This window comes from Zootermopsis nevadensis, unplaced genomic scaffold (assembly GCF_977971745.1).
Source record: "Zootermopsis nevadensis isolate Lab colony 2312 unplaced genomic scaffold, Znev_1.0 Znev_ptg000028l, whole genome shotgun sequence".
Lineage (NCBI taxonomy): Eukaryota > Metazoa > Arthropoda > Insecta > Blattodea > Termopsidae > Zootermopsis > Zootermopsis nevadensis.
In genome coordinates this window covers 8817497-8834325 of record NW_028259160.1, presented here as the reverse complement: position 1 = coordinate 8834325, position 16829 = coordinate 8817497, and the positions used below count along the sequence as shown (strand labels likewise).

The 16829-nt window shown below is 38.0% G+C and overlaps 2 protein-coding genes across 4 annotated transcripts in view; both read right to left on the bottom strand.

Moving 5' to 3' along the window:
* The window catches only part of Snrk (SNF related kinase), a 37539-nt gene extending 32840 nt beyond the window's left edge, over positions 1–4699 (bottom strand). The window contains exon 1 of one of the 3 annotated variants that reach the window (XM_087356806.1): positions 4207–4699. In XM_087356806.1, the coding sequence (XP_087212932.1) occupies positions 4207–4229 (23 nt within the window). In that variant the 5' untranslated portion in view covers positions 4230–4699. The remainder of the gene's footprint in view (positions 1–4206) is intronic. The other 2 variants (XM_022069193.2, XM_022069198.2) reach the window with 2 other exon arrangements.
* Positions 4700–5638: 939 nt separating this feature from the next.
* Positions 5639–16815, bottom strand: LOC110832317 (leukocyte elastase inhibitor A). Its single transcript, XM_022069203.2, has 7 exons — positions 15822–16815; positions 10819–10952; positions 9933–10115; positions 8090–8237; positions 6863–7095; positions 6229–6574; positions 5639–6018 (listed from the first exon to the last, which is right to left on the bottom strand). Exons 1-7 carry the CDS (start codon positions 15829–15831, stop codon positions 5888–5890), a joined length of 1185 nt encoding a protein of 394 aa, XP_021924895.1. The 5' UTR covers positions 15832–16815; the 3' UTR covers positions 5639–5887.
* Between the last annotated feature and the right edge of the window lie 14 nt (positions 16816–16829).

The following is a 16829-nucleotide window of genomic DNA, read 5'->3' as shown; positions in this document are numbered from 1 at the left end:
CGATAATAACCCACATGTAATGAAGTTACGACTCTCACCATTCAGATATGAGGAATATTACAGACACGTATTCAAAGCAGTAAAATGGGACGACGAGTGCCACAAATACAGTACAATCACTGATTAATTTAGCAGCAACTTCAAGTAGCTGTTACAGCACTGTGCATGCTAAATGCCCTGCACACCTACTCTTGATTTACTTACCCTGGTACTAAACCTATGGGTTCTATAAATATGAGGAATATCTTGAATAGCCGAGAGTGACTGTTCGCTTTTGAATAAAACTGCTGCTCCAAGGAGACAGTTAAAATTATGTGAGTAAAAGAATTTATAAATCTAATTACATAATTCTCAACATTCCTTATAGATTTTATACAGATGTTGTCAATTGACAGACCACTAAAACAAACCACAGTGTGTCTAGACACACCATTAACCCCCATATTAGCTGGGCCTAACATGGATGAAATATGTGGAGAATGAAACACATTACACAACAAAAAACTTCATGATTTATACACATCACTCATCCAGGTGAATGATAATCACCAAAAGCTTCTGCAGTGCCTGCGCAGAACATTATGCAGATGAGGTAAAGTGTCATTCATTATAAACCTTAGCACTATGAGGTGGTAAATAAACAGCCATACTTCTGGTGAGAAACCTTCTCTGTGCTTACTGGACAGAAAGCTTGGTGGTTCACGGAGTTGGTGTGGATACGGTAGTAAAGAGAACTAAACTACAAGGACTGGACATTACCATGTACTGGTTAGTAACCTCACAACACATTCAGGATGTTCTTTGTAAATTCTATGTCCAGAAGCCAGATGAGGTGTTTTAATGCAGTTCCTCAATCCCTCTACAAATATTTTGGCAATATTTACCATTCACCCATTCTACTAGCTAAGAGAACATCATTAAATGGCCAAATAACAAAACAAAAACTTGAAGGTGCAGAATAGCCGATGGTTAAACTGTACAACAAGAAATTCCTGTTGTAACAGAACCTGAAAATTTCAGTTTTAATTCTTAACAACCTTTCTCCCCCAGTTCAATTTTAATATGATTACCTGTTTATTTGAAAATGTCACATCAAAATATTCTGTTCATTTATTTTCTCTATCCACATCCCACCCAACTCATCCATTTCCCCAAGAATATCATATAAAGAGTACAGATTGTGTTCCACATTATGTAATGTTGGATTATGAACTTAATGGGATGCATAATCATACAGTGATCATCCGGCATCAGAGTACACATTGTCATGCAGTATGTAAAACACGAAACACAGCGTACTGATTTCAACTCTAAGTTCCAAAGATTATATTTTTGGATATCACATATGTTTTGTTTATTTATCAGTTTCTTCACTGATATAGTCAAATGGGATAATGATTAAGAATGGTGAATAAGGAAGGATATGGAAGAACGTAGCTACAGCCTGCACAGTATGGAGGCATATGCAGTTCATACTCACTGAGGACTACAGGCCAATACTTCTTACTTCCTTACAGCTTCAGATTTAGTCAGATGTTCTGTATTGATTCTCTCACTAACATGATCTTGCGGTATACCATAAGTGTAACAAGTTTTAATAATTAGTCTATGCATTTAGACCCACTAAGGGTGTGAGTCAATTAAAACAAGCAAGACAATCTGCTGTCACTGTCACAATCAACTCATTTGTCAACCCACTGCATAAAATTTTTACAGCCACATTTCCAATTAAATATATGTGAACCGGCAGCGACTGACAATACTGCTTCAATTAGATCCAATAGTCTTGGAAATATTTCTTTGCCTGTGCACTCTCTTAATTACAGAAAGTCTGGTAGTATACTACTACAATTTTTCAATCAGCTAGCTCTCTGGCAACAGAATCCAATTATTCTACAATGCTAACACCAAATGGGCACAATCCACTTATGTTCAGTTCATATCCTCACAATTTAGTTCAATATCCACTTTAATATTACCCTCCCACTTCCTATTCACATTAAATGTCATGGCTGACTACTTAGTGCTCCTTCTTTGTATATGGATTGCCAGAAGTCCTAATTTACAGCAGCATGCAGACCAGGTGTTAAAAGAAGAGTATTTTGCAAAGAACTATTTTAGAAATTCAACATACAGCGGATTCCCGTTAACTGGGACACATCGGGTCTAGAACACTTTCGCCCAACTGAGCGGCTGCCCCAATTATGTGAAGTTCCACATAAAGGATTAAAAAGGTTTGTTCTTCAAGATTTGTCCCAAATAAATGACTGCCTCAATTAACCAGAATCTACTGTATATAATATACTGTGAGTAAATTCCTGTTCTCATTACTGTATTTCATTGTGGACAGCATGGAGAAGTTCCAAACAAACTCTGATATACACAGCATAAATACAAAGCATAAGCATGATCTCCATCAGCCAAGTGCTAACCTGACTAGTTATCAGAAAGGTGCTTACTATGCAGGGATCAAATTGTTCAATACTCTTCCAGACAGCACTAAAAGTTTAAATCATGATATAAAGTACTTAAGCCAGAACTGAAAGATTATCCTTTATCTCACTCGTTCTACACTACAGAAGAATTTACTTCAATTGAAAATTATTAAATACTTCAGTATTTACGTAAATATATGCAATATACATGCAAGTATGATTTCGTTTTGGCATTCTTTGTACTAAGTGATCGTAATCATATTACGACATGTTCCACGTCCTTGGCTTGTACTATGAAGGATCTACAGTATGTAAATAAATTCTAATTCTAGTTCTAAAATTCTTAAGTGTTTTGTCATTTTTCCAATCTCTTCAACCAAACGTTAAAGACAGTAATTCCATGGCACAGAATTTTCTTTCAACAGTTGCTAGTTATTTAGCTCATCAAGAAACTCCCTCCATTTCTAAGGAACATTGCAATGTCACACAAGCACCAACAAAATCACCCTCAGCCTGATTATTGTCCTCATATTTACATCCTTTTTCTCAATGACATATTATAAATTATCATCCCAACTTGCCAAAGCAGTCCCATCCAACCAATCAAAATTTTGTATGCATTTTTCATTTCCACCACCCATGTTATAACACCACGCAACATCTGCAGGTTGTGGATAAAGGTGTTGGCATCCATTTATGAAGGACAGCCCAAATCTGTTCTATATAAAAGTCAATTTCATACTTGCTTATTTACTTATTTCCAGTGAACGATTTCTTCCTCTCATAGAAGAAATGAGTACAGACATGCAAAATTCTCTGACATATAACTCAATATACAATATTGCCAAAAAGTTCTCAGCAATAATGCTATACAGCAAAACATTTTGCACAGAGACCCACAAAGAAATCTGGAGTGAGGTTCAATCATTGGACTAGTTAGATCATAATTACATTCAAGCATCGTCACTTAGTAATTTTGATAATTCAATAATTAACCTACATTTGTGAAAGTTGGAATGGAATATTTCTACATTTGTAAATCACTGACCTTCACAGATTTACACACACCATAACTTACAGCATTAATATTCAAACACTTCTTCAAAATATGCATGCTATTTAACTGTGTTTATCACATTATTTAAACTTACTTTTAAGAAAATTTTCAATCAAAAGCATTTCCAGTTACAGTAATCCAAATGTAACAATAAAATACTTCATTGTAAAACAACTAATACAGACAAGAAAACATGGATAAACTGATCACATAAAGGCCAAATTGGACAGTACTAATGATACATGTCAATTATGCTAATTGACGGTCACCCTGCAAAGACTGTTAATTCTTTAAACAGCGGTGACTACACGTAAACAAACAGAATAGCTAATTACTCTTGTGCATATACAGGGCCATAATCCTGCACTAACCTATAAATCAAACAAATTAATCTTTTGATTAATATGAAATTTACATGGCCGAAATTTGATATAGCATACTTAAATACAGTCAAGCACAACAACAACCTACAACACGGTGGTTTCCTTAAAATATTTTGAAGTTACGTACAAAGTAATGTTAACTTGTCCATGGTTATAAAAAGATTTCATTCACTTGGATTGGAAAGGGAGCCATTTTCTTACGTAGAATAACAACTTACCAATTTCAATTGTAGATCACGTCTGAAGAGGAATGGTCCTCAACATATATTTTCTGTCACTTTATAATCACACACATGTCTCTCGTACATACATTTTGAATGATTTTACTTACGAGTCATTTAATTTTGTTTCCATAACAGCAAATTAAAACCATTTCAACAATTGACACTGTGCGCTTCCCTCTTGCGCATTTGTCAATGAAAACGCTTCTCGGTCTCGTCGAAATACGGCCAAGTTCGATTAATTTAAATATATCGCATATGTTGAGATATTATTAACAAATTATCTGCAAGCACACAGAATTCCAGTTCTTTCTTACACGAGAGTAAATAACAGAAACTTGGCAAATACAATACTAATATTATTAAAATCATTTCCTCTATCACCATCTACTGACAGTAAATATAACCTTCAGAAGAGTTCGAATAAGTTGCTATGTACGGTCGGGAAAGCAGTCCCCTAAAATTGCACATTTCACTATATTCCTTGCGCTATTTACACTTTGAACTATAATGCATGTTTCTTCGAGACTTTTTTCAAGTCGCCACTATCCTGAGCGAAACCGAAAGAATATAAATACAAACTGATTACAACATTAATATTTATGCCGCAAGGAACAGTTATAACTGCTCCCAATAGGTGGCAGGAGAGCGATTTGCTTATTTAGTCATTGTCTGCAACGAAATTCCAACATACCTCGTGGCATCTTTACGCCGTTGACAAAAATTACTCATGTAACTCCTACTCTTCACAACAGATGACAGAAGTTACCAGCGCTTAGAAATACAAGAAATCCCAGATCAACCGAAATGCGTAATTCCAATGCTATTCGTCGTAAAATTTTCATAAAAATCAGTTTATGCCATCTTGATTTGTTTCACACATCCGGACAAACAGGCAGACAGTGAAATGTTATGAATGTGATCTGCTCTTAACATCCTCCTAATTCAATTTTAATTTATTTCTATCATTTACAAATAAATTGGCATATAATATTGTTTCAATATACTACACCAGAAGAATTAGATACTAACTAACCATTGCTCTCCATTTTAAGAGTTGGCGTTATCTTATCTCAAGTAGAGAGAGGGTAAAAAATTGGTGATAGGGTTACTTGATTGACCATTGCTGAGATTTAGAATAGTTGCAAGTATTAATATTAATGCAGTACCCACCAAAATCTAGCTGTAACAGGTATATTAATATAAGTTCTCTTTCGGTTGTCATAGAAATAGAATTTGTAAAAGTTGTAAAGGAAGAATTTCTTAAACAAAAACTCGTACACTCTTATAAAGGAAAAATCAGATTCATATAGATCATGGACCTGAATTTGTAAACACTTAGGGACATTTAAAAATAGCCTCTCTATCTGTACAAAATTCTGAAAGGCTGATTAAAAACTTGTATTTGTTCCAGAATTATAGAATTTGCTGTAGAAAGCATGCACATACGCGCACGCGAACACACACAGAGTTATTAATTTAATCAATCAGATGTTTTATGCTCAAAGTATATAAAATTAGTTCAAAATATTAAAACTGGTATACAAGTGGCATTACATTTATTTTATTTGACTCTAGAAATATTCCGCAACATATGAGAACCTCTCTTTTAGCCAGACATTAATTAAGTGTAAATAGAATTTGTATTAAATCCATTCTGAATTTGTATGACTACGTACTGTCCAATGATGCATAATGAGAACAGTCTAAAAGTTGCACGGTTGAACACAAACGCAAAATTCTTCACGTGTTACGCGCATCATTGAAACATTGGTGACAACGCAAACTGCATTAAGGGACTTGTGTTGGGTTTTGTACCTTCCCAGCCAGAAGTACCAGCTGGGTGTCCCGGTGCAGGAGGAAGAAGAGAAATGGGCGGTCCACCACCAAATTTGTGGATTCTCTTTTCGGTCTTTTGGGAACTGCAAATAAAAATATGAGTTTTTAACTATGATAATTACAGCAATAATAACTTAAGATTTAAGACAAAACTTACACAAAATATGATAGATTTTTCAGTTTTTAGTTTTAAATTATAATATAAATGTATAATGTTTGTCATAACAGAGCAGGAATTTCTTGACCAACTAAACAACTATCAGGTTCTCATGATACATGGAGTTGGCCCTTACCCAGGTTAGTAGACACTGAGCCGACAGAGTTGACGGATACGAAAGACGTTGAGAAGAATGCATCCTGTATGACCGACTTGACGTGTACATAAGGCGCTGGTGTGGCAGCGCTCAGGTCCGCGGACGTTGCGTTGAAGACTGCGCGGACGCCAAGCTGGCGGAGGAACTGCGTGACGTCGATGGCACTGCTGACGATGGTGAACTGTGGCAAAGACACGGAGGCCTCAGAATGAGGCAGCCACTCCTGCACCAACTGCTGTAGCGACACCCCCGGCAGCTTCACCAACAGCTCATCCAGGTTGTCACTCGAGTCTGGAACTAGCAATAGCAGTGACACCGAGCCCACCTGAAAACAATGGTGGACGTGTTATGCCTTAGCTCATTATTACAAAAATGGAGTTTCATTTTAAAATTTAACATATTACATCAGACACTAACGACAGCAGTAAATAAAAACACCGAACGGGTCACATGTTCTTTTATCTGAGACTTTAAGTTTCGTCCTTCCATTCTATTATGGACAAGGAATGCGAGGAATAAAAAAACTTAATTTATTAACTCCGTATATATGCAGCTTATATCATCGAAAAAGTTATAAGTGCGAATCGCGATACAACTGAGATTTTAAACCCACTTCCAGCGGAAGTTCGACGCCGTGGGCATTGAGTTGGTGAATTCTTCCGGCGCGAAAGTCCCCAACCTGCGGCACCATGGGTACGGGTATGGTATCTGTCGGGGTTCGCTGAAATGGAGCTGCAGGTTCATGCGAAAGAAAGGAGAAGGCAGCCAGTCGGTCATAGTCCTTCCAGTGGCTCATTACTCCAGAATCGCTCCTCAGTTCCAGACTCACCGATGCAGGACGTGCTCCTGGAACATTCACAGACGTCTTTACTGCACTATACCGAGCACTACGGTTGCCATGGTAACATACTCTGCAGCAATTGGTCCTGAGGATCTGAGAGCGTCTCAGATTCGTTGGGACGTGTATCCACACAAAGACAGGGTTTAGAGTGAAAAGTGTCTGATCATTGGATAAGGTTAAAACACTTAAATGAAGTGCTAAATTAGTAATACGTGCACAAAAGAGAATCAGAAGAGTATGGAGAACATAACGTAACAAGTTCATCGCCAAATATGTGATGAAATCATAAACGTTTATGTTGGAAAAAATTAAAGGGAAGAGAAGAACTGAAGGACCTAGAAGTAGATGGGAATTAATCATATTGTAACGTGGGGCGGCGTTGCGACCCTGATTGTCAACCCTGATTTATTCACGTAAAATTAAATCAGTTACAGAGGTCTGCACACACAGTCAACTCTATACCACAACAACAGTCTTCGAGTCTCTGTTTCCTGTACACACACACACACACACTCTCTCTCTTGGCTATGCTAACACAACTAATACTTTGACAAATGAAAAACAGTAATCTGCTGTCTTACTTTCGTGGTTCATTGGTGCTCCACACACTAGAACACAGCAGAACCGATCAGATAAAATACTTCGTTAGCCAGGAAGCTGGGGTTTAAGCTCGCAGCAAAGGCCTGGCTGGAGTACCACAGAACCACCAACGCAAGACAGAAGAGTTTTTATTTTTCGCTTTTCAAAGTGTTAGCCAGGCTAACTGCGTTAGAATGAATGCCTCGCCCCTGGCATTAATATTAAAATAGGTCTCATATAATTGGGATCTGAGTGTGTGGACTGGATGAAACTATGTCACAACAGGGGCCAGCGCGGGCTGTTGTGAACACAGTAATGAACATTTGTGTCCCATAAAATATTGGAAATTTATATATTAGCTGAGCAACTATCAGTGTTCCAAGAGTGGCTATGTTCTATGTAATGATAATAATAACTTACCTGTAAGGTTGTCGAACCTGGAAATCTCAGTTAGGTTCACGCGGTAGAACTTATTCAAGATGGCTTTGTAAGACGCTAAGAGGGGCTGCGAGCTGACCATCGTCGCCATGTTGAATGAGCCAGCTGCCTCCTTGTTCTCTGCTGCTGCCTAAATTTGCCACATCAGAAATTCATTCACTTCTAAATTCAAGAACATTAATTATCCTCTAAAAAATTCTAGAGGCTCGACTTCACTTTGTCAGATTATGCACGTCGTTAACATCTGGGACACAAAATGTCCCTCATCCTTAAGCCTAAACTGAGCCATTATGTCTCACGTACTACGTGCCTAAGGCTCGGTAGAAAATGAGATCGTTCCTTAATACCGGGCACACAAAAATATGACTAAAATTTAAAGTTACCATAATGTTTCTGAAATGACACTAAGTAACGAATATTATGTTCGTCAAATCCGAAAGTTCAACATCGTAGTATCCGGAAAGAGTGGTTTTCTGCATCCGTCAGAAAGTTAACAGAAAGATGACAATGCTGTATTGACCTAAATGGGGATAATGTGGAGTGTTCTGAAGTGTGACTGTATGGCTGTCATCATCTCTTAGCCTGTACTCCAGGCGAATCCCAATTATTTCTGAATTACCCTCGTACAAAGCACCAACCCTGTTCCATACACGCCCCTCCTCACAACCCCTCGACCTACCCAGTGGCGGCTCGTGAGTCTGAGCAGTGGTAGAGCTAAACTAATCCAAAATAAGCGACCCGCATAGGATAAAGCCCACCGCCGATTAAGGACTTCCAAATAATATTCCAGGACTTCTCCGACATCCCCACGGCCACCCGATGAACACGTTAGAAATTCTAACCCATCGCAGAACAACACAATCCTTGCAGCTGGATGACAGCCCCGTTCTGCTTCGCACCCTTTGCCCGCCTCAGTTCAGCCGATTAGTGGATAATGGCATCGTAGGGAGCAATATTAAAATAATGATATAGAGGAAGTAAAGTGTTATAAATTATATAAACACAAAAAATGAATTTTTCAATTTTTGAAAAAATATAGGGGGTGCTGCAGCTCTTATGGATGGGCCGCCACTGCACCTACCTCCTTCTTGTCTTCGAAATTAATGTTTTCTTAAAGGTTTCCCCATCAAAATTCCACACACAATCATCCTCTCGCACATTCTTAGCCCCCTTTAATTTTATTACTCTAACTTAGCAGATAAACTCAACTATTATGTCAGTAATGAATATCCTGATGACGGTGGCACTGTTGCAAATTAATAAGACAATAATACAAGGCAGGTGAGAAAATGTGGTTTTGTCTCAAACTTGAAAATTCCTTAACGAAATAATCATAAAGCCGGGAGCAATAAATACACGGTTATAGGTGGTCTACCTGGGTCTCTACTCAAGATATGATGCTGATGCAATGGAGTACGAAAACGGTGAACACATCCTGTGTGAACTGCGAAGTAATTGAATAGAAAAGAAAATTACTTCTGAAGAAATTTTTTACATTAATTTTACTGAAATTAAATATTGCAATAGTAATTATTCATATTCCATCAACAGTTTTTGTTTTATTGGATGTATGTGGCCGTTTGTATCACCTGCACTTCAAGCCGAGAGGCCGATCTAATTGGTGGATTCCCAGTTTCAATTTATTGCCCACGCTTCAAGTGTCTGCACAAGGACACAGAAATTTCGTTTTAGGCCAGCCTGATGTTCCCGACACAGGTAACCGGAATATCAGATGGTCGCGACACTTGGCTGCACTTTACACAAGGAAAATAAATTTAACTTCGGGAATTTCTATGACTTACAGCTGTTTTATACACGTACTTACCTCAAATGTGTCACAGTACGCCTTGAAACCAATTCTCAGGTCAGGGAGAGAATTTGACGAGATGTTGAGCGCTTTAAGGATTTCTTTGGCTGTGTCTCCTCTCGCAGCCTCTAGCAACATGGCGACATTCGTAGCAAGGCCAAACGGAGCAAACACGAGGTTCTCTCTTCCTGGTGCTAGGGCCTTTAAAAATCATCTAGTATTATCATTTATATTAATCTACATGTAATTTCTTCAATTAGAATTTGCCGAATGCAAATATGAACATTAAATATAAAGAAGGAGGAAATACACTTTCGTATTATACACCACTATGAAAGGATTCAAAACGGAATGAGTTACGTTAGAGTTTTGAAAGACATCTCTAATGGATCCCATTACACTTTAACAGGAAATCTGTAATTTTCACACTATATTTATCACACAGGCCTAATAGAATACTTCTACAGAAGCATCACGAATACTTCAACCTGGCACTAAATTGTCATTTAAATTTGCAGGAAAAATTGGTGTCGCTTGTCATCAGCATGTAGATCCCCAATAAAACAAGTAAGATAACTGAATCGGGTAGTTACAAAACCACATGAATAATCCATTCATTGATAGAATTTCGCTATTGCTACCAGGGGAAAATGCATCGTTTCTCATAAGAATCACACAAATCCAAGCGTTTACTAAACGTGGAATGCTTGATCTATAGTCTGTTTTCCACAAAAACTACATGAGTCCTGGACTTAATTATTGCGTTAATAGAATTTTGTTGGAACGTCTCCAGATTCTCCTAGGGATTAACACTTTTTGCGCCCTATTAAAGTCTGGATTTGAATGGTGTGCCTTGAAGATAACTATAAACTGCCGAATGAAAGTATCACCTTAGGTAACTTGCCTGGAACAGTTTGGGTACGAAGTTGTTGCTGAGATCTGTGACCAGCTGCAAGCCACTCAGAACGTCTCCACGGGACGGCAAAACAGCGGCGAGAAAACAGCAGAGCAGCGTCTTCGCACGAAGTGAAGATACCTCTGCGTGAAATGAAAATCATCCCGTGTAGCCTAATTTCCTTCTAACTAGAGGCAGACGAGTGAAATTATGCCCATATAACACCAATTGCACAATATACAGGCCTCAATAACAGTCTTGAATAGATGGATAACACCAAAATGACCGGCCAATAACTAGTCTACAGTCGGAGAAGCGAGTTGAATCGACTGAAGGAGACAAATTGATTTCAGTTCTGGACTCGTCGTTGGGCACTTAGTTTGGCTCGCACTTTGATATGCATGTACCCTACGCGAATTCAACGTCACCTCACCTCACCTCACGTAGGATCCTTATAGCGAGCCGCCACAAGTCAAACTTGCGGGAATAGATTTTTTTTACTTTTAGGAGAATTTTATTACGAAACAAGGTCACTTAGAGATGACATAAAATAATTTCGGAGTAGAAAGAGCTAGTTGAGTGTAATATCTGACGCTTCAACTTCAACAGCAGAGGTTACCGCCTCACTTATAGAATCGATGGTGATGGGAATATGACCATGAATAGTACCTAAGCAAGGTTTTCTAAGTTGTAGTCGAACCATTCATATGTGCCAAGTGAGGACAGTCAGTAATGTGGGCAATGGTCGAAATCAGTGCCTCCCAGATACTAGCCAGTGTTACCGCCGTGATCAGCAGACACGAATTCTATGTGGGCCTGATTAAAATGTCGCTTGGTTGAAATTTTACATTTAAATATTCTTAAAAACTTAAATGCTCAATTCTGGGTCATGTGGCAGAATCTTGTGAACACGTTAATGAACCTCTGGGTCCCATAAAGCGTCACGGATTTCTTGACTACCTGAGCAACTATTAACTATCATCTGAACATGCAAAAAGTTATTTGCTTTTAGTAACTGCATAGACAGAATCAGTTCAAGACGAGAAGTAAATCTTCCAACTCGGTTTCACAGAGAATAAGCCGGTACAACAAAAGATAGAAAGCCGTGGCTAAATTGATGATGGAAGATGACGGAATATTCAGCAACCGTGAAATAGGAGAGGAAAGTGAAGTAGCTGGAAACCATCAGAGAAACCTAACTCATCTGCAACAATCCCTTTTTCAGGGTAGGAACCCTGCACACAGCAATTCGATCAGAGCTATAGAATGACAACAGTGAAGCCACAATACAACACAAGCCTATGTTATATACGCACTTCTTCATAATTAAAAAAGCGTGCTAGGTTTGCTACGTCGAACGATAATGGACTGTTTTTACACTATGTCTGTATTCCCCCTATCTCCCACTTAATTTCCTATTTTAAGACGGAGAATTTCACAAATTGTTACAATAAAATACAAGATTATCATTCTGTGTAAGAATAGCGTTATTGCGACATTCTTAGTACTTAAACAAGTAGGTCTGTCAAATGTCATGGAAGATATAAGAAATACGTCTCAATTTTAGTCTATTGTCTGTAGGAAAGAGACCACTTGGAATACCTAGACATAAATGGGAAGGCAGTATTAAGGGTATACGGTGTAGGGTGTGGACTGGATTCATCTGGCTCATAATATGAATCAGTGGAGGGCTCTTGTGATCACGGTGATGAACCGTCAGCTCCCCCCCCCCAAAAAAAAAAAAGCTACGAGTTCCTTGACTCGCAGCTTGTCAAGGATCTACTCCAGAAGTTGGTTAAAATAATTTTTGTGAAACTTGTGATCCGTACATTTACAGAAATTGTTACAGTACTTTTATTTTCCGTCGTTACACAAGCTTATTGTTAAAATCATATAAAATTTTCACATAAAATTGTTACATTTTAAAATTGACGACATGTTTCGATATACAATTCTATCATCGTCAGGTCTATCAAAATTAAATCAAATACGACACTTGTATGAAGCAGGAAGTTTTTGTATACGTTCATACTAGACGTACTCATCAGTGCGAAATAATTTTAAAATACCACTTGAGTGCGACGAGTTACACAAGCAGAAAGTCGTATAGCTAATCGATATAACTTTCTCCTTTTGCGTAATTTGCATCCATGTTGTCTTGTTAGCAATACACATTAAGCAGTGGGTAAATAGTTCCTAAGCGCCACGCCATGAAGGTATGTAGGCTGTAACGGTGAATCTGCAAACATTTCTAACTATGTAGGATTTGTGGTTCTCACTGCGTTAAGTAAGAAAACTGTTTTCTTCTCTGAAACGTCAGCAGACTTATACCAGACTACACGACGCTACAACCCAGAGGACAGCCTTGGTACTCGATGAGGAGGTACGGTTAGTGTCACACTCCTGCCGCCTTACCCTCTTGACAGTTCCCCGTTCATCATATATTGTGCGTTGTCTGGTGGATATTTAACATACACAACATTTCTCAAGCTTGCTGTTTAGCAAGTGTATCTCAGACAGTGGACACAATCGAACGTAACTGTGGCATACAACACGAATCATTGCGGCGTATCACTAGAAAACCCCTTGGTACACACAAACATTGACAAAATCGTAGTGTTTCGGAGATATTAGGGCGAGATATTTAGAACATTTTTAGGAATTGACGTATTTGCTTAGACCTGTAAAATACGAAACAACTACGTAATCATAGACCTAAAATACGTAATACTAATCACAGAATTCAAAGGCTGCTTCTACGCTATATCAGAAATTATATAATGGTACAGTTATAAGCCTAGAAGTAGGCCATTGTCGATTGCAGATGTTATGACATAGAACGACCACAAAGTTCAACTGCATTTACCGACATAGATTTCTGGATCTGATTAAACAGCAATAAGCCTTGTACGGATTCCACAAAGAAAAATGAAAGGGTTACAGATTGAAACATGTCTACTATTGCGAATGCTAGTTAACTGCATGCGAGCAAAAACTTTACGTGTTTGGTAAAGCCAGCTTCACACTATCAACAGCAGCTAAGACTAACATTTACAGACCAGTGCAACCACAAAGAACCCCCTTGCATTTTGTCCGCAGAGTGTATTTGTGATTTTCATAATGCATAAAGATTATTTGTTTAAACAGGTTTCACCAGCTGGTCTTTGTAATTCAGAAACATTGCGTTGAGTTTTGGAGCCAAAGGGCTAATCTCGATTATCGTGATTACGAGTTGTTCTTACTAATAGAGAATATCATCCCAGATAACAGTCAGGGCAACGTGCCTTTTAGTTGCTGCAAATCAGTGTTGAACTGTGCTCGTGTGCAGTGGACTGCCATGATGGCCTGTAACTTTCACTATCAGCCAACCTCCGTCTGGAAACTGAGTTCCAACCGATGTCAACACACTCACGAACGGAAGAAAAAAGTTCTCAGTAAGGTTATGTAATTGTCGCACATTGCCAAGCCTATGAGCTATTATCATACATATTCTGACAATTGTCATAATCCTGACTCCGCTGCTGAGATTGTCATCATAATGTTCCGTTTCAAATTATAATAATTACTATTTCATATTCTAGTGCTGACTGAGTAGCGGCTTCTGCGTAAAAAAAATTGAATTGGATTATCACGGAGTGACTAGAAGTGTCTCTGGCTGTATTTGATAATGGCCCCACACCCCTGTTTGTTTAGATTTATTTTATCAAAATGTCAAAGGACTCACAACTAAAGGATGCTATTTTTTGGACGTTGTTTTCGTTTTAACCACAGCAGCTATTATGCATACTGTACGTATTACGGAAACCTGGCTGAACGACACATCACCTTTCGCGTTGCTAGAAATCACACTAATTCAAATACAGCTCGTGAAGACAGAGCACTAATTGCGATCTCCAAATTATCTTATGGTGTCAAACGATGGAAATTATCAAAGAATACGCGTGATTGCAATTCCTATAATTTTAATATACTCTTAGTCATTTATCATTCTGCCACGAATTATAACGTCAAAATATTAAAACTTATCTTTATTTTTAGAAAGATAATTTAAGCACACATTCGTATCGTGTGATTTTCTTAGGAGACTTAAATTAACCTAACTATAATTGGTCTAATGGCACTCCACTACCAAAGTCCCACTGTTACACACAATAAAACGAAACTTAATCAACAGCACACCAGTTTTCTTCATCCTAATCAGTACAACGTCTCCGCTTATAATAGTTAGCTTTTTTAACATTCATATTTTTAAAACTATTCCATGGTGAATCCTGACAGTTATCTCCCGTCATTTGTTCTTTACTACAAATTAACTTTAGACCATCCCCCACATCTCATAATAATTACGCTCAAGATTATATTTTTGATTCATCGCACTATTTGCATCTCCGATCAGAAATTGGTTAAAACTATCATCAAGAGCGACAGGTATTTTTAAAATACATTTTAACCCTTTGAATCCGAAGCTCATCTAAATAACAATTACAAATTCAGTTCATACCTCTACTATTAAATCAACTGATTAATGATATTTAAGGAAATAATCGCTGTTTATTCTGAGAAGCACACAAAACAAATAAATACACTTTGGGCAAAACGTAGAGTTACTTAATGTTAAAACATCTGGTACCTATAGTCACTACTGGGCTCTAAAGGGCTAAATTAAGAAGGCGCGATCACACTGTTACCAAATTAAATCTGTAAATAATTGTTAAGGTACCACAACTTATTGAGGAAGATTCTGTTGACCACTTTTAATTTTTATGGAGGGCAATTTCGTGTATATCAAATAAGCAGTGGCGGCCATTAGACAAGGGGTGGTCCTCCAGTTTATGGGAGGGTTTGACGGAGGGCTAACTACTCCCCTCCGTAAAATATAATGTTTTAAAATTTTACTCGGATTGTTCGGACTCTGATTCTAACGACCATTGCAGTACCGTTAATACAAAAATGTTCGATCGTGCTGGTCGCAGTTACAGCAGCGTCGTGAAAGAAACAAAGTTCACTCTCACCTGGTAGCATTGTGCCAGTGACGGTGGAGAAGACGTGTCGATGTTTCCGATGGCAACACTCACCGAGTCGGTACCTTGCTGTCCACTGACACTCTAGGGAACTGGGTCACCAGGTACCAGGGGCCAGGGTGAGTAGCTTGTCATCATCCCTCCCACTCCTTCGCTTTCAATCTCAAACTGCACTGCTCATAGAAACCAAATATGCGTGAACAATTTTACTTTAAATAACACAAATACCTTGGGCTGCCACTAGCGGTAAGGCCTCCTCGCAAGTTCATTTAAAAAAACATAACGATAATTAACACTGCTTACTTCAAGCATTTCAAACTTTCAATAAACTCTTATTTATTAACTGTGACCACATGATTAATATTTTACGTGCTCATCAATTTAATCAACAATGTCATCGATAACACGGCATATTAACACCTTAGATGACAACGGAAGTTGGTGCATTAAACAAACATTGAATCATTTGAACTTATTAGAAAGTTCAGATTTTGAAAACGAAAGCATCTGACATCACACATCTTTTCTATTATTTACCGTCGCAGTAACAACTGCTGCAAAATCCCAAACCCATCGCTTTATCTATTAAACTGCGTACTGTTACCTCGCGACGAAACGGCAAAGTACAACACACAAGAGCTTGTAAGATATAAGAATTATTATTCAGGTTTGTCAGTACCTAATGTATATCAAGCTTCAAATTCCGGATCCGCATAAAAATCAGTGTTTTAAGTAAATTCGATTTCAGAAATGATGAAAAAGGTAAATAACTAAAAACATTTTACAACATATTTTCACAAAGCTGATATTAAAATTGTTCCCTTCATGACCAAATCTCACTTTTCGAACTAAATTTCTTTCCGGAAAAAATAATCAACCAGTCCAAATTAGTTGAAACGTTGTATTAATAAGTTATACGTGCAGGCCTGTAAGAACCAATCGGACATACAAGGTCTGCCACAAAAAAACGAGACTGTGCCTGTAACTCTTTTTATTTAA

Excerpts from the sequence above, each read along its gene's own strand:
- LOC110832317 (XM_022069203.2), bottom strand. Across the intron at positions 6,575-6,862 it reads GCGTCGAACTTCCGCTGGAA|GTGGGCTCGGTGTCACTGCT; the intron begins GTGGGTTTAAAA and ends CATTGTTTTCAG. Across the intron at positions 6,019-6,228 it reads CTCAGTGTCTACTAACCTGG|TTCCCAAAAGACCGAAAAGA; the intron begins GTAAGGGCCAAC and ends TTTTATTTGCAG.